At 35.6% G+C, this 18,617-nt stretch overlaps 1 protein-coding gene across 4 annotated transcripts in view; it reads left to right on the plus strand.

The window, feature by feature from the left end:
• Positions 1–4,067: 4,067 nt before the first annotated feature.
• Positions 4,068–18,617, plus strand: part of LOC129268361 (myotubularin-related protein 9-like) — a 31,569-nt gene continuing 17,019 nt past the window's right edge. The window contains exons 1-6 of one of the 4 annotated variants that reach the window (XM_064104603.1): positions 4,068–4,098; positions 12,221–12,378; positions 14,826–14,985; positions 16,756–16,901; positions 17,315–17,443; positions 17,910–17,939. In XM_064104603.1, the coding sequence (XP_063960673.1) occupies positions 4,083–4,098; positions 12,221–12,378; positions 14,826–14,985; positions 16,756–16,901; positions 17,315–17,443; positions 17,910–17,939 (639 nt within the window). In that variant the 5' untranslated portion in view covers positions 4,068–4,082. Of the gene's footprint in view, positions 4,099–6,048; positions 6,409–12,220; positions 12,379–14,825; positions 14,986–16,755; positions 16,902–17,314; positions 17,444–17,909; positions 17,940–18,617 lie in introns of those variants that run through there. The other 3 variants (XM_064104602.1, XM_064104605.1, XM_064104604.1) reach the window with 3 other exon arrangements.

Consider the following 18,617-nt stretch of genomic DNA (forward strand, 5'->3'; position numbering starts at 1 on the left):
ACGAGTGTAAAAGATGTTTCTGTTCAGATCAGTGCTGTAATATGTTGATTAAATTATAATAAAAATAGCTGCTGCTGATATACCATTACATGTTCAGACCAACCCATAATTTCTCTTCCTTGAGGGAGGTTCACATTATACAAGCTATGCTTTTGAGTGAATCTCCCATTTCCACAGATACCATTTTTGCTATTTAGATTATATATTATAATTTGTCTACAAAATGCACCATATTTTATATATTGTATGTTAATTATCATTGATGTTTTTGGATATAATTCTAATGACAATGATTTGTATCGTAAATATTTGTTATAAATGTATGAAAATGATTTGTATCAATATTTATGTCATTTCTGTTGGAAATAAATCTGAAATTTCTTTTTTATTCCAATGCGTAAACACTGGCCAGTATACATGTATGAGGACCATGTTTTCTTCGACCCAATCAAACTACAAATGTCACTATCAGTTGTAATTTTTAAAGGAAAATGTGTATATATAATTCTAACCAAAACTTTTAAATAATTTATGCATTCTATGAATAATTTTTTGTCTTATTTTGTTGAATCATCAATTGAAAATGAAAGAATAAACTTTCAAAGACTTTTATAGAAATGAATGAACTTTCCCTGAGAAATCAAATGCTCAGTCACTTACAACCTTGAATACATTAAAAGGAAGATTCCTATTTTTGAATGAATAATATTTTATATTTAAAACAAAATGATGGAGATAATACTGTAAAATAATAATAAGAGTTTTGAATAGGAAGTACGGGAGGGGGAAAAACACAGAAAGCACTTGAGAACTATTTTCCCCAGTGCTAGAATAATGAAGGCCATGATCAGTGCATGTATGAGGCTGTTCTCACTACGTTCCTAAAACTAGTTTACTGGAAACTAGTTTAGTGGAAACTAGTTTAACGCGTAGTGAGAACGGTCGAAGCGGTCTTGGAAGCGATCTTCCAAACCAGTTTGGAAAACCACCTCGCGATGTAGTTTTCAAGATTGCTTTGCCTCGTTAAACTGGTTTTTTTAATAGCGTAAGTGAGGACACAACCGTTCTTCGGGAAGCAATCTTCGCACATTTGGAGCACGCTACTCCACACGACAGGTGTAGAATGCCTACATGCATGCTGCGGTTTCGAATTTCGCGCGAAACTTGTCACCCCACTGAGAGCGTTTCCATAGCAACAACAGCGCTTTACGTGAAGTGATTTTGAAAACCACTTTCGTGTGATCAAGTGGGAACGCTAGCAAAGCGATCTTCCAAAGTGGTTTCCTGAATCGGTTTCAAGTAAACTAGTTTTAGAAAGCGTAATGAGAACGGCCTCTACAGTATGTCTGTCTACATGCAATCATTTGAATGCTATGTTGGAGAAAGACGTTAATATTGATTTTATCCTTTATATTGATTTTGACTCATCCTTTAGGTACAATGAATGATTTATTTTGACCTTTCACCCTGGAACATGGTGTATTTCTCTGGCTCATTGATGATCATTCTATTGTTGGCTCTGTTTCATGTCTGGATCCATTGATTCTTTTCTGTGTTTTTTTTGTTTATTTTTAAAATGATTTGATGGATTGAGTATCGGTACTTGTTCTGTGGAAGATGGAAGAGTGTTATGGGGAATTTGATCATATAGTTTTGTAGATTACATGTATGTCATGGGTTACCCGCGTGCCAATTTTTGTCGTGATCGCGTGATTGACGGCCGAGATCATAGGGGGCGGGGGCTAAATAAAAAAGGGATTATTTTCCCTCCATAGCCTACAAGGATAACTTATTCCATCAATGTTATCACAGCAATTAAAACGACTGGTTAATCTTTAAGAAAGAGTGTAATTTATACATTTATCTACAAATAATTGTGAAACTTTGCTATACTCCCAGCCCCTCTTCAAGTAACAGGGTTGTTTGATTTAAATCATGTCGATTTAAATCATGATTTAAATCGCGATTTAAATCAGTTGATTTTTTTTCAAAACAATCACTGATTAAAATCAACTTTTATGAAAATTTTTTTTCTCTATTGTATATATATATATGAAACAGATACTTTCAATGTAATCATTTTCATTTCTGTTCCACATGCTTTAGAGATACTTTAAAAGAATGATACACCCTCATGGAGTCTGATTTAACACCACTGTTTTATTTTCAAATTGTAAAACAAGCAAAACTGATGAAAACAACAAGTTTCTAACGAAGTAATGATAAATAACTCTCTGTATGTACACCAAAAAATTTAATCTTCAATAAAATAATATATAAAATCTACAAAGGTGGTCAAAGTCCACAACTTGGATACTTTTACAAAACAGCTGAACTACTTGTATGTACCTCCTTCTTGTTACTATTAATACCCATTCTTTCAATAATAAGTTGAAGGCATATGTGTACATTTGATAAGAATTACATGTATATTTGCATGCTTGTGTATTTTCTTATCAATACCCATACATTCAATTACACAATTTCAAAGTACACATGTATACTTAATAAGTAAGAATTTAAAAATGGGAAAGTTGCTTGGCAAGTGTTACTGTATGCAGCAATACAACTGCTGTGCTTGCTTGTTCATGTAATAGTTTGAAAAAAAAACAGCACATCAATGATGTGGTGGACAGTGGTGCTTATCCTGCATCTTGCAACGAAATTTATTGAAGTATTATTTGGAACTGAGGTTACACTGTAATGAAAACATAAAATGTGTATTTTGTTACAAGCATATCAGGAAGTGCCTATTGCAAATCTGGTTAAATATTACATTCAAATTAGATGTTAACGTACAGTTGTGACTTGCGAATGCTTTGTATACCAGATGTAGCTCTAGAGTTGCAAACCCTATTTCTGTGGAAACAAGTCTTATATGATAAAGCTTTACAATGACTTAAAGGCATTGGTTAACATTGTGTTCAGTTTTAAAAATCTGAGTTGCATGTTCTCACGTGTATGCTAACATGTCTATGGGAATATAGAAATGAAACAGAGCAAAAAATGCTTTAAAGTGTTATCATTTAGAGAAGCACTCCAAAAAAGTAAAAAAAATAAAAAATAACCTGTATATAATAAAGTGGATTATTGTGTCAAATAGTACAATACACAATGTTCAAAAGACTACTTGACCACTATTATTGGTGTAAAACAGTTTAAATATAGTTTAAAACTTGTTAAGTGTGACCATTATTTTTCGTTGGAAAAAAAAAAAAAAAATCTGATTTAAATCATAAAAATCCGATTTAAATAAAAAAAAAATCTGATTTTTTTTTATTTAAAAAAAAAAAAAAAAAAAAATCAACAACCCTGAGTAAAATGCATCCATGCACTGTATAGTTGAAAAGAAGCCAGAAACTTTACTGATAAAGACTGTACATTTTCTTTGATTCTAGATTTCAATTTCCCCCATGTAATCCACAGATTCAAAGAAAAAAATAAGGTCACTGGTAACTTTGTACATCCAACATACATGTACAAATCACATTTGTAGATTTTTTTGTCAATGCATGTGCCCTACCCATTTTTATAAATCACCCAAATTGAGATTCTCACTTAAAGATTTTAATTCCATGTGTAAACTGTCTAAACATTTTTGATTATCATCTCTCGACCTCTTCTCGTACAATTAGCTCATTACATGGATGAACTGTTGAAACTGATTTAATCATCATCTCTCAACCTCTATGACACTGTCTGAACACAATCACCTTTCCACAGGTGCTTTAGACATATTGACACATGTACATGTATGTAAATGTAACCAGCAGGGAGTTGGGAGTTTATTCTGAACTACACTGTTGGAATGAAGACAAATGAAGATGATTAAAATTAATCATCACTTGCGTGTATGTACATAAATCTATAATTGCCAGCTGTCTGAACACTCCCTGTAAACATGATCTGCTGCACCATGAGTAAACCGTCTAAACACACTGCCCTCGGGAGGCTTGTCTTGCAGACTGTGCACACATTAACATCAAGCCTCCTTCTTGAATTATAGGGATTCTATCTTTTTATCGTAGAGGAGACCGTGTTTGACGGTCAAAATATGGGATGTTTGTGCAATATGGTTAGGAATGGACAATGAAAAAGGTCAGTCGAATAAGGATTTTTGTAAAAATTTTATCTCAGTTTGTTTTATGTGGTCTCAATATTTATGTTTAGCAGCCTGAAGAAGCTACCTTGTCTGTGATGAGAATTAAGAAATTTCATCTTCACCTGATCTCATTTTGTTAAGGATTGATATATTTTCTTTGATTTTGATGGATTTCATATGTATACATGTAGTTATCATTATTGTTTTTTTATGATTGTTTGCTTTTGCCTTTTCTCCCTTATTGAACAAGTTTTGTTCTTGAATCGATAAAATGCATCCATACTCATCCATCCATCCATCCATATTGTTGGATCACCTGTTGTTTCATCCTTAGGGAGGTTTAATGTCACATGTCGTGTGATGCATGGGATTCGATGCCAGATAGGAAATTCATACTGGGTAATTATATGACACGGTCGTCAACTTTTATTGAATGAATATTACATGTAGGCTCCATAGTGTACAGGGGCCTACAGTGCATTCATGCTACATAATAAATGTCACACGAGGCATGACATTAAGTATGCCAACATTTAATTGTGTGCATGAAGTTCCTTTTCGTCAGAATATCAGATGACATAAGAACTTGCAGTGGTGTGATGAGCCAAAAGTTTTGAGGGGGCTAGATATGACGTATCGCACCAAATTTATAAAAAGTTGGGAGCGAGCAAAGCAAGCTAGCAAAAATTTTAATATTTTGATTGCAAAAATTAAATTTTGTGATATTCAGAAAATATCACATTTCATCCTTCTCTTTTTTTCTTTTCTTTCCTTTTCTCTTTGTTTTCTTGATCATGAAAAAAATTGGGGAGAGGGGCAAGAGCCCCTCCCCCCCCCCATCTGTATGCCACTGATAACTCTGTGAATACATGGTACACAACACATGCAAAAAGGGTTTTAGTCTTTTTTTTGTAATTAAGATTAATAATGAACAATGATCTGTGGCATAGATTTCAGAGCTATCGAGCAATTCCATATATTATCAACCTTAATTTTGTATGTTGGACTCCCATTTTTTTTAGTCTTTCTTCACTTTATAAACTGCCCAAGTCATGGTCCTTTGAGAAATTACAGACTATCAAAAGAACAAAAAATCAGAGACAGAAAACTTCATGAAGGTCCCATTGGGGGTCGGATGTACATATTATCTGGAATTGCCCTGTTTGTATTTTGATTTGATTTGTTCTTTTTATTAAATTTTTTTATTTTTTTTCAGGGGGGGGGGGGGTAGGTGCATTGTAGGAGTGAGATTCAGTGACATTTCAAATTTCAAATACAAAGACAAAATTAAATTTAAACTGAGTCTTCAGTCATCTATGATCAGACTAATTGGTGTATTGTACAGCAGTAGTGTATTTTTGAGGAAACATCAATATTGATTTTTACATTATAAGAATATTAAAGTAAAAGGCAAAGCGCCTTTTTATTGTGATTCCTTGAATTCAGCATTAGCAAGTCATCTGCAAATCTGCAACCTTTGAGAGCAAAAACACAATTACCCCCACTGCCAGGAAAATCCAAATTAAATGAGAAATATGCCAGTAATATTTACATACTGTAGCCTATGTATTCACTTTCACTTTCAGTGTATTTTTCTATTATTTATTTTTAGTATTGTACAGTAATATAATACCCTGTGACAATAGGGTGTCTACATACATGTATATATCTACGGAGGCATTAGTTATAAATAGCGTTTAGTCATTTTGGCTTACATTGATGATCTCCCTCCCTTGCCCGTTTCATGTAGAATTTTTTTTTTGGAGGTACAATGTAATATTAGTTACTATTACCCTGTGGTGATGGGGTTTTCTATCCATGTGGAGGCGTTAGTCATAAATAGCTAACAATGATTTTCCTCTCTCCCTCTTCCAGTCTGTTTCTTTGCCCCCAGGAAGCGAGAAATTAACCAACATTTCTAGTCATCACAAATCCTTGCTAGAAATAGACCCAGTCACGGCCCGAATAGTATACAGACAATGATTGTAGCATCAATCACCCATGATTGTTCCTGATACTTTCTATTTCTAGTGCCTCCTCCTCTTCATTAGTTTACAAGAGCTTGTTTTCAGCACCTTCATATTTTACTTGGGTCTGGAATTATTATCTTTCTAGATGACAGCTTGGCCAGCGTTATGCATTGTTTGTATAATTGCTGTGCACTCTTTCCTGCTTTTGATCAAAGACACTGTGTTTAATGTCAGACTAACACTGTTTCCAGATGTTGTTTTTGGATTGTGTTAAATTCGAAGAAGATCTTATAAACGTTCTTAAATAATAAACTGTAGCAATGGAGCCTACATTTAGTGAGTATCTGTTGTTATTTTGACATCATGCCTATGTTTGTTTGTTGGGGTTGGGGTGGGGGGTTATTGCAACATTATGTAGTGCTTTGGTTTTTTTTGGGGAAAAATAGGTAGGTGATTTCTATATATTGTTTGTATATTTTAAAGTACTTACTTTATTGTAATGTACATGTACATGAAATTAACAATTGTTTTGCAGTATTTTTTTCAGCCTGAAGACCTTTAAAAAAAAAATCAAATTACATGTATACTTATTTTTAAGGCAAACTTGATGTCTTTTTGTCCAGACGTATAGAATAGAATCACATCTATAAAACATTATCCATGATAATTTCTTCTGTGCTTGTTTGTGAAGAAGAAAGTGCTTACAACGCTTGCTATGTATTATGCGGAATTAGTTTTGAGAGGGTTTTTTCTCTGTATCAATTGTTCAAATCACTGCCGCAGCACTAATGAGGTGTTGTAGCTCAGTGGATAACTCTCCAGACTTTGAACAAGAAGGTCCGGGGTTCGATTTCAATGCAGCACTCCCGTCCTTTGGCAAGGTGTTTGCCACTCTCCACCCAGGTGTATTAATGGGTGCCTATTAGGGAGAAATTCCTTGAATGCTTGAATGTGAAGTAGTGTTACTTGTTATTGGGGATAGACCAGGGCCCCGTCTTACAAAGAGTTGCAATTGATCCGATCAATCGCAACTATGGAAAGCCAGCAAAGTCAACATATAAAATGCATGTTTGTTCAAAAAAAAATTATAGATATGAATGTATATCCATAAATTCATTGATATCTTGACAATTTGGTATGATCTCCTTTGTTTACAAAGGACATTTTGCAAATTTCCTGTAGAAAAAATTATGACACTGATGGATTTCCATAGAGTTACGATTGATTGGATCAATCGTAACTCTTTGTAAGACGGGGCCCAGTTTTACCTGCTTATTCACACACTCTTATTCCTCCAATAATTCTTTCCCGTAGGACATTCCCCTTGCCTCTTCTCTTTTATCCTCTTTACTTTGTTCACTGCCTTCAAGTCCCTTCTTCCGTACATTCTGCATTTTTCACTTTCATATCTTGTCTTCGATCTGGATCCTCTGGCCCGTATTCTGAAGTCGGGTTTAAAGTTGTGGTTTAAGTATGGACAGCCAATTGTTACATAAATCACTAACGGTAGAGATATCATATTCAGCTCATACGGCTCCCAAATAATAATAATAATAATAATAATAACATTTGTAGGGCGCTTTATACTGGTGTTTCAAAGCGCACAGGTTGGCAGATTATAATAGTATACAGTCAATCGGTCAAAAAAAAAAAAAAAAAAAAAAAAAAAAAAAAAAAAAAAAAAAAAAAAAAGTTAAGTTATGAGAAAAGGTGAGCTTTAAGTGACGATTTGAAAATTTCTACGGAGGGAGCATTTTGGATATGAATTGGGAGTTTATTCCAGAGGGTGGGAGCAATTACAGAAAATGCACGATCACCATATCGGGTCTTAGTGCGAGGGCCATGAATTAAATTATTGGAATATGATGAACGTAAGGATCTGACAGATGAGGAAGAACGAAGGGAAATAAGGTCTTGGAGATATTTGGGTGACATATTATGGGTAATTTTGTATACAATGAGTAGAATTTTGAACGTTATGCGAGAGTGAACCGGAAGCCAATGAAGTGATCGGAGAATAGGGGTGATGTGTTCGTGTTTCTTGCTCAAGGTTACCATTCTCGCTGCAGTGTTGAGGATTCGCTGGAGGGGAGAGATGGAAGAAATTGGGAGGCCGGCAAAGAGGGAGTTGCAATAGTCTAGATGGGATGAGACGAAGGCATGAATGAGTTTTTCAGTAGAGGCTTGGTCGAGTAGTCGCCTGACCTTACCAATCCTAAATAAACCCCATGATGCTGATTTGCAGATGTTCCTGATATGTGGCTGGAGGGTAAGGTGCTTGTCTAAAGTGACACCAAGGTCTTTGACAGAGTCAGACATCTTAAGTATGCCCTCTCCCATATTGAAGTCTGGCAGAGGCTCCGTAGCTCTAAATTGCGAAGAAAGATGTACCAGTTCTGATTTGGCTTCGTTGAGACGGAGTCTGTTCTTCGCTGACCAGACCTTGATGTCCTTGAGGCAGTCACTCAGTAGATTAACAGCATATGTCTTCTGGTCGGATGCCATGGATACGTAGATTTGCGTGTCATCTGCATACATGGCATAACTCACACCCCGATGGCTAGTGATAATTTTTGCAAGAGGACCAGTGTACAGAAGAAATAGGAGAGGGCCCACAACAGAACCTTGGGGGACTCCGCAGCTCAAAGCGAAAGGTGCTGAGAAAGTTCCATTGATAATCACCCGCTGAGTACGATCTTGCAGGTATGACTCAATCCAATTTTGAGCCGTTCCGGTAATGGAGTAGTCATGTGCAAGACGCTGGAGCAACACTGAGTGGTCTAAAGTGTCAAACGCCGCAGAATAGTCCAGTAGAAGGAGTGCAGCTTCGTTACCCTTGTCGACGGTAAGCAGTAGATCGTTGAGTACTTTCAAGAGAGCCGTTTCTGTTGAATGAAAGTTGCGATATGCTGACTGCTTCTCAGGAAGTAAATGATGACTGTCCACATAGCACATGAGCTGGGATGCGACGATTCTCTCCAAAACCTTGCTAACAAATGGCAGGTTGGCGATAGGGCGATAATTGCCAAAGTCATTCGGATCAAGATTGGGCTTTTTCAACAGAGGAAGAACTAGTGATGATTTGAATGATTCAGGGACAACACCTGTTGTGAGTGATGAATTGATAATGTTTATGAGAAGCGGTAGAAGTTCATCAATACAGTCTTTGAGCAACCAAGTTGGAAGAGGATCAAGACTGCAGAACTTCGGTGGTAATGACTTGATGAGATGGCGAAGTTGAACTTCAGTCACTGGAGTAAACTCACTCAGTTTGCAATTCAAAGAGCCCACAGGATGTTGTTGATCACTAGGAACGTCAGGTGCAAAAGAGGACACAATATCACTGATCCTCTTGCTAAAGAATTCACTGAATTTGTTGGCGAGATCAGAAGCAGATGAGTGTTCAGGATAAATGGAGGACTGAGAGGGGGTGGTGAGTTTCTGTACAATACTAAATAGCTGTTTGGAGTCGGCGTTAGCGATTTCAGATCTAAAGTATTTTGATTTGGCATCAGTGAGGAGATTGTAGTAAGTTTCGCATTCTTGACGATATAATGTCTTATCAACCTGCAGGCCAGACTTCATCATTCGACGTTCTGCGCGTCGCCTCAGTCGCCGTGCCTCCCTAATTTCAGCAGAGAACCAGGGAGCTTTTGGTCTAACTGTAACAGTCACAGTCTGCAGAGGGGCGTGCTTGTCCATCAGTTTACCAAGACAGTCGTTATACAGATAAGCAGCCTCAGATGGGCAAGAGGGAAATTGAATGGAATCTAAGACATCTTTAACATCCAGACTAAAAGATTTAGGGTCAATGTTAGAAAGTTTCCTGAAAGTCACTTTCTTCTTGGGGTTTTGGGGCCCTTTGAGATTAATAATACATATAATAGCAGAGTGATCAGATGGCAGAGATGGTAAAATGCTATGCTGGGAGATAATATCTTCCGAATTTCTACTAAGGATAAGGTCGAGTGTATGACCAGCCTTGTGTGTAGGCCCGTTGATGTGTTGTTTGAATCCAAGGGCTTCCACTCCATTAAGAAAAGATCTAGCAAAATTGTCTGAAGAATCATCCACGTGAATATTAAAGTCACCAAGAAGAATAGGAGGATGAACATCCACAGCAGCACTTTCCAGAAGAGTGAGAAACTTTCCAGAAGAGTGAGAAACTCTTCAAGAAAATCACCACTTGAAAAAGTGTGCCGGGAGGATTGGGGTGGGCGGTAAATGCAATACAGTTTAACAGGAGATGATGGGGTAAGATGGACGGTTAGATCCAAAAATTCAAATGAGGAACAATTGAAGGTTTCATTTACAACACAGCGTGCTGTGGACCTGTAGAGGACACATATACCTCCTCCCCTAGTCTTCCTGGGACGATTGATAATGTTGTAATTTGGAAGGGACAATTTCAACTGCGCAATAGTAGGGTCATCTCTGTGATCACCTGAAAACCAAGACTCAGTGATAACTAATACATCAATATCATTATCTATGATCAAAGAAGTCACTACATCAATCTTGTTTGTCAAGGATCGTGCATTCCATAAACCTAAACGAGTACCAGTAGGCCTCGAAGGAAGGGGATGCGGCCTTGAGACCATACGCCTGTGTCCGCGATGAGTAGGACCATGTCGGCGGATACCAAGGTCACAAATCCTTTTCCAAACAGTCAGAGGAAGATGATGAGAAGGCTTCCTATCTAACTGATGGAGAGTAAGAACATCATATTGAATACGATCTGACTGTGAACTGTTACAATATTCATTAAATTTAAATGAATCAACATCATAGCGTGGGCCTGGATTCATATGAATATCACCTGATAGTAAAATGGCTAACTGAAAACAGGCACTTGTATTGCTATAGTAAGCAATAGGCCTACTACAGTACTTCAGATGCCTGTATACAGGAATAACAGAACATGAATAGGTAACTCTGGCATCAGAAGGCAGAGTGAATACATGGTTAATATTCAAAAGAAATACAATCAATGATACACAAAAGAAGAACCTAAGGAACTTAATCCCCTCCATTGTAGATGGAATGTCACTACTGTCTGTGATTAAAGAGGCAGAAGTGAAGTACAAACTGAACTGCCTGAACAATAAGTAAAATAGACAGTGAATAGAGGCATGAGTGTAACACAGGACACTGAAAATGGCAGTGTTGAGCAAGTTCAGATATGGTACATAAAATACAACTTCTCAATACTGAGCTTACTCACCAAAATATTGAATAAAAAAAGGTCTAGCAAGATCCTTGACATATACAGAATGCAGTGTTAACAACTAAATTCAAGATAACCTCAAAATAAGGCAAAAAATCAACAAAATGAACAGGCGCACAAAAAAAAAAAAAAAAAAAAAAAAAAAAAAAAAAAAAAAAAAAAAAAAAAAAAAAAAAAAAAAAAAAAAAAAAAAAAAAAACATTCATAATTGTCTAGGAAGTATATATAGATTATTGTCTTCACCATCGATGAATCAGGAAAGAGCACAGTAAACATAAGAAACGTACAACTTAATAAAATAAATGATACTTTTGGCTTCCCATACTTAAACCACAACTTTAAACCTGAGTCTAAGTTACACCTAACTTCAGAATATGGGCCAATGTTTCAGAATCTTCCCTTCTCTTCTTATCTCTCTCTCTCTCTCTCTCTCTCTCTCACACCCTCTCTCTCTCTATATATATATATTATATAAATCTCCATCCTTTTGCCTCCCCCTCTCAGTGTTCCTGTACTTAGTGCTCTCTCTTTTTAACTTTTATCTTTCCCCCCACCCCTGTCTATCTCCCCCTCTCCCCCATTCTCTCCATATGAAAATCACTTTTTACCTTATTGTATTCTCACTTCCTCAGGGGTGTGAGAGTTCAGATTTTTAGCTGATTTCAGATTTTTTTTGTTTTGATTATCAGCTTAATTTCAGCTTATTTTTGGCTTTCCTCTGTACAAGAACTACTGGAGCTCTTTCTATTTCAGACTTTTTTTCAACAATCTTCAGCTTTTTTCAGATCTTTTTATTTGTGACCACTCACACCCCTGCTTCCTCTATCGTTATGCAACCTGAACTAATTCATCTAATTAATTCAATCAATAACACATGTATAACTTTGGATTTTATATGTTATCCTCTTTTTCCCCCTTCAGAGTTCCACACAATGGAGTTTGTTGACTTCATACGCATCCCAAAGGTGGATGACGTTGTTCTCCATCGCCATGGTTACCGGCCAGTATGCGGTACACTCTGTCTCACTGGACACCACATGATTCTTTCATCTCGGCAAACAAATTCAGAAGAATTATGGGTAATTTATATATTTGTATACTCTTTACAAAATCGTCAGTATATCCAGTTGATTTACAAACATTAAATGGTAATCGAATTTGCATCTTAAGCACCAGCACTTTTGAATTCTCTGTTCTTAGCAATAAAAGGAATATCTTCCCTTTCTCAGTTAAAGAGTACTTTAAAGACCCACCTTTTTAATTCCTAATATAATATGTACATGTACATGTAACTACATGTATGCTATTTTGTTATAGATTTATAAATACTGTAAACTCTTTATTATTGCTGTACATGCATGTACATGTAGCTCTTGTAGATTGTAAGTTCAATTTATTTTATGTTATTGTAAAGCACATAGAGAATTCAGAATTGATTATTATGTGCTTAATATTCTAACATTATTATCATTACTCATCATGTTTATATAATATATATATATACATGTATGCATAATGTATATATTATATTAAACATTTTCATTTTGTTTCTAAACTCCAAAAGAAGGTTTTATATTTCATCTATTGTATTATGAAATTCATGTTATGTTGCATTATTGTTCCTATGTGAACATTTTACGTTTGCCCTTCCCTTTCCCACGCAAAAACTAATAATACCGGTAATAATAATAATAATAGTATTATAGTAATGATAATAATGATGATGATAATAATGATAATAATAATTATAGTAGTAATATCATAGTAATAATAATAATAATATTTAGATGATAATGATAATAATGATAATGATAATGGAGCGTGTGGAGCATTGTGGCCCAGTGGATTAGTCTCCGGCCTTTGAAACAGAGGGTCGTGGGTTCAAATCCCAGGCATGGCATAGTTTCCTTCAGCAAGAAATTAATCCACATTGTGCTGCACTCAACCCAGGTGAGGTGAAAGGGTACCTGGCAGGCTACAGCCCGGGTAATAATATCCAAGTCCTTTGGAAGCGCATAAAGACGTTATTCATAATGAGTTATGGGCTATACAAGAACTTATTATTATTATTATTATTATAATGATAATAATTATAATAATTGTAATAATAATAAGATATAATAAAATGTAAAATCAAAGGGAAAAGAACTTGCATGTCCATTGATGACAGATCATTCTTTCACTGAATAGAAAAGATACATGTATACACTCTACAATGTACACAAGTATTTGGATGCATGTATTTGTGTCATTGATGTGAACATCATTTCTCTTTAAAGTTTAAGACACACATGTGCACATTTATCAACTTTGTTTCATAATTCAGTTTCACTGTATATTGTTAGCTTCCTCCTTTAAACCACTTTTAGTTTAATAAATGTAGTTTCTATTGTACAAAGTAGGTAATTTGCAATAGACTGCATCTTTTCTTGCTTCCTTTCCTCTCATTTCTCTCTCTGTCTGTCTCTCTCTCTCTGTCTGTCTCTCTCTGTGTCTCTCCCTCTCCCTATACTCTCTGGCCCGTATTCTGAAGTCAGGTTTAATTTAAACTCGGGTTTAAAGTTGTGGTTTAAGTATGGATAGCCAATTGTTACATAAATCACTAATGATAGAGATATCATATTTCAGCTCATTTGGCTCTCAAATCCTTCATAATTGTCTATGAAGTATAAATAGATGATTGTCTTCCCCATCGATGAATCAGGAAAGAGCACAGAAAACATTTTTTAAGAAACATACAACTTAATAAAAATGTTGACACTTTTGGCTTTCCATAATTATAGCACAGAGTTAGACCATGGTCTCTAAAGTTGAACCCGACTTCAGAGTACAAGCCTCTGTCTTTTCCTTCCTGATAATGATATTTTTATGATGATAATATTTATAATGGTAACAATGAATGAATGATAATGATGGTCTCAATTAAGATAGCATGTATATATTAATGAGTGAAGAATATGATGATGATGATGATTGTGATAATAATATTGATGACGATGACGAGACCTGGGGTGCGTTTCATCAATATTTACATCCGACAAGTTGTCAGATCTGACATCTTTCCATGATTTTGATTGGCTGAGAGGCACTGTTCCTATGGTAACTGTCGGATAAAATGGGACTTGTCGGATAAAACGTCCGACAAGTCCTTTCATGAAACGCCCCCCTGGTTCTTGAGTCCAAATCAAAGTCACATGTCCAAGTGATGATACTGATGATGATTATGATGATTTATGATGATGATGGTCATTATAAGGATCGTGATAGAAATTTGATCATGATGAAAATAATGATAACTCTATCCAATTTCCTGTGGAAACCTTGTCATGCCTGTATTTAAACCTAGATATGAATGGGTTAATAAGGACTAGAATGGTCTCCCAGAGGTTGGCAGCTCTGACTGAGGGCAGGGAAGTGGCAACCTAAGCCAATGTCAGCCGTATGATAGTATTTTGACCGCGCATGTCCTCTTAAAAGAATATGATGAAAATGTCCTTCTAATTGTCATTATACATGTAACTTGCAGCTCCTTCATAACAACGTGGACAGCTTGGAGAAGAAGTTTGTGGGTTGCACTGGTCAGCTGACGGTCAAATGCAAGGACTTTGGCATTATCCGACTGGACATTGTTGGGATGGATGAATGCCTAAAGGTAGCAGAGACTATTGAATCTCTTTCTAGTCTTGGTAAGTATTGTTTTACTTTGTTTCTTTCATCAGACCAGTATGTAGTGTCAAATGACCTCTTTACATGTACATCCATGGATATTTCAGAAAAAAAACTCCTCAGAAAAGTAATTTGGTACACTAATGGTGTGTTGCGAAAAGTTAGGACCATGAATTTTATTTTACTATCATATAAAAAAATAGTGTGTTTTATTCAATAAATAATTATTCATCTGAGTTGTTTTGAAAGTCAACTCTGCTGCAATATATTATTGAATCATGTATGAAAGGAATGGTCCAGTCTGGAAATATTTATATCTCAATAAATAGAGTAAAATTCACAGAGTAAAATGCTGAAAATTTGATCAAAATCGGATAACAAATAACAAAGTTATTGAATTTCAAAGATTTGTATTGTTCTGGTGAAACAGTTCTAGGCATGTCGTCATGAATATTCATTAGGTGGGTAGATGATGTCACATCCCCTCTTGTTCTTTTGTATTTTATTTAATATATGAAATTAGGTTTATTCAAAATGTTTCTACTAAGAACTAAAACAACTGATTAAAGATAAATGCCAGTTGCGGTAACGATCTCAAAATGACTTTTTACAGAATCTAATATAATGACCACCCAAGTGTCTGTTTATATGAATAAAAAATATGTGCCGAAGGATTCTGGAAGAAATTGTGTAATTGCTGAGAAATAAGCAAAATAAGCGCAGATTAGCGCACTTCCGTCAGGTCTTTATTCCAGCAATATAATATACATGTACACTGTCCCATGTGTGCCTATCTGTGTTTGCGATCTTCAGTGTGATTGTTTTTCAGCTTAGATTTTATGATTTTACAAAGTTCAGTTTATGTAACTGTACAAGATCTAGATCGACGATGATATTACTTAACCTTGGTTTTACAGACTTTCTCACAAAATCATTGTTTTACTGCAACTACTGTCATTTAGCTTTAAGTGCATTTAGTTATTTATTGCCGCAACTTATTTCATCATAATGGAGACACATCATTTACACAATTCATGTAAGAAAAAATGAAACAATTATGATTTCATGTAATGACATAAGAAAGAGGAAAGTGGGGATATGACATCATCAGCCCACCAAATGAATATTTACAACGATGTGCATACATGTATAACTGATTTCACAAATATTGATAAACTTTAAAATGCAATAATTTTGTTATCTGTTATCCGATTTTCATGAAATTTTTAGCATTTTGCTTTAGGAATTTTACTCTATTTTTATTTAGATCTAAATATTTTTGAGCCTGGACCACCCCTTTAAATGCAGGCAAGACTGACATAGGTGTGCTACTTGTTTCAACGAGAAATTCAATTTGGGGTTGCTATATACATGTAGTTAAAATCGAGATTTGCAATTGATTATAATACTATATTTTCTTACTACACCTGGGGCCCGTCTTACATAGAGTTGAGATTGATCCGATCAATCGCAACTATGGAAAGCCAGCAAAGTCAGCATATGAAATGCATGTTTGTTCAAAAAAATTTCGAGATATGAATGTACATCCATATTAAGTCATTGATTTCTTGACAATTTTGTGTGTTTTCCTTTGTTTACAAAGGACATTTTGCAGATTTCCTGTAGAAAAAATTATGACACTGATGGATTTCCATAGAGTTACGATTGATTGGATCAATTGTAACTCCTTGTAAGACAGGGCCCCGGTTAGATTTGTCACTCACAACGTGATAGAGGATTCTCATGACTAGACCTTTGAACTTTTTGTGACCTATGTTTCGCTTTCGCAGAGCCAGTGACGTTAACTTATCCGTTCTTCTACCGAAGTACGTTTGATGAACTGGAGGATGGCTGGCATGCCTTCTTACCAGAGAACGAGTTTGCGAGGCTTGCGAGTGATGACTGGAGAATCAGTTATGTGAATAAGAACTTCCAGGTAGAGTTTCTTAGATAAGCTCCTCTTGATTTGTCTCCCATCTATTTTTTTTTTTTTTTTTTGGTGAGTTATTCCACATGCACTGTTGAGACTGTGTCTGTCTATACCACATCACAAAAACCACAAAGGAGGCGTATCCTAAAGTAAGCTTCCCTTTAATATCTTTCAATACTTGGAAGTATCTCAGTAGTGGTGCTAGCTTGCAGCATATATTCAACAACTGTGTGTGAATCCTTCAGTTTTGTATTAAAAAACAAAGAAAACTCGGGATCGGCCAAGGTCGATGTACCTTCGAATTGCCTTGTTTTAGCTGTGCCCTTTGACCTTGACATACTCTAGTTCCCTCCGTGTTTCTCTAACTCTTTCCCTCCTAAATCAGTGCCTTTTAAAGCACTTTGTTTATTAACCCTCAGATCTGTCCAAGCTATCCTCCCGCTGTGATAGTGCCCAAGTCAATAGACGATGATGCGTTGGTGCAATCAGCCGCATTCCGTTCTGGAGGAAGGTTCCCTGTTCTCAGCTACATGCATACTGCCCAGAAAGTAAGTTTTTAGACCAGTTTTACCATCAATTCCATGATCAATTTTACAATCAGCTGCATATATTCAATAAATTTTGCTTCTTGAAATTTAATTTGCAAATTTGTTTCCTGCTTGAAAGGTATATTTATAATTTAGAACATAATTAATAGCTCATTGATCACAAGCTCCCAAATCAATCAAGAATTTGTGTGATTTAAGACTGTAAATATTACATTACAAAAAATATGAATAGCTCTGCAAAGAGATGTGATAACAAATTTCCTGCTCATACACTATTTGTTTATTGAATTCACTTTGTTTATATAGTTTATGGTGTGCTTCTTTTTCTTGCCCCTGAATTGTAATTGTTTAAGAATTATGTGAATTTACATGTTCATCCGGAAATCTGTGAAATCTTTCAGTTTTTTATCTTGCTGAAACCTAGGGATGTTAATATGCCCTACCGAATCATGTTTATATTCTACAGATAGAACCCAAAGCAAGTAGAGGAGTTAAGGTAACAGAATGTTGTTATTAAGGTGTCTTCCTATCAATCCATTTGGGACTTTTTGATTTGCTTTCACTAGTGGACAGCTCAGTAATTATGCAGTTCATAATAGAGTAACAAAGTGATGATGTCGCAATATTTTCTTTTTGTGTTTGCAGCATTTTCTGTACCATTCCTGCAAAACTTTGGGTTGGGAAGGTATCTTGTCATGCTCTTCCGAAATATTGTATAAAAAATGCTGAAATATGGAAAACTTACAAGGAAAATTGATGGATGTCACACTCCAATACTCTATTGGCTGCTTTGAATTGTGACAAGCAACATGGATTTCACCCAAATCACTCATTTCGCCAGAACTTACAGTAGGAGGGATAGTTTATCAAGTTTGAAACTAAATTTAAGGTTTTCAGAAATGGAAAATACAATTTTTGGAAACAGAAAATCACTGGCCCTACCAGGCAACAAATTGATTCTTATTTTTCATTTATTACTTATATATTTTAATTTTTTATTCATTTTTTTTTGGGGGGGGGGGTGGTGGAAGGAGGGCTACCTTTTACAACTGATTGCTGAAATCCGTAACATTTGATAAGCTTTGAATGGGGAATATTGGGGACTCTCTTTTTTCAATTTTAAGGGCTCTTTTTGGCATTTCAAGGCTACATTATCACCCAAAGCCGCCATGTA

This window comes from Lytechinus pictus, chromosome 9 (genome assembly GCF_037042905.1).
Source record: "Lytechinus pictus isolate F3 Inbred chromosome 9, Lp3.0, whole genome shotgun sequence".
Taxonomy (NCBI): Eukaryota; Metazoa; Echinodermata; class Echinoidea; order Temnopleuroida; family Toxopneustidae; genus Lytechinus; species Lytechinus pictus.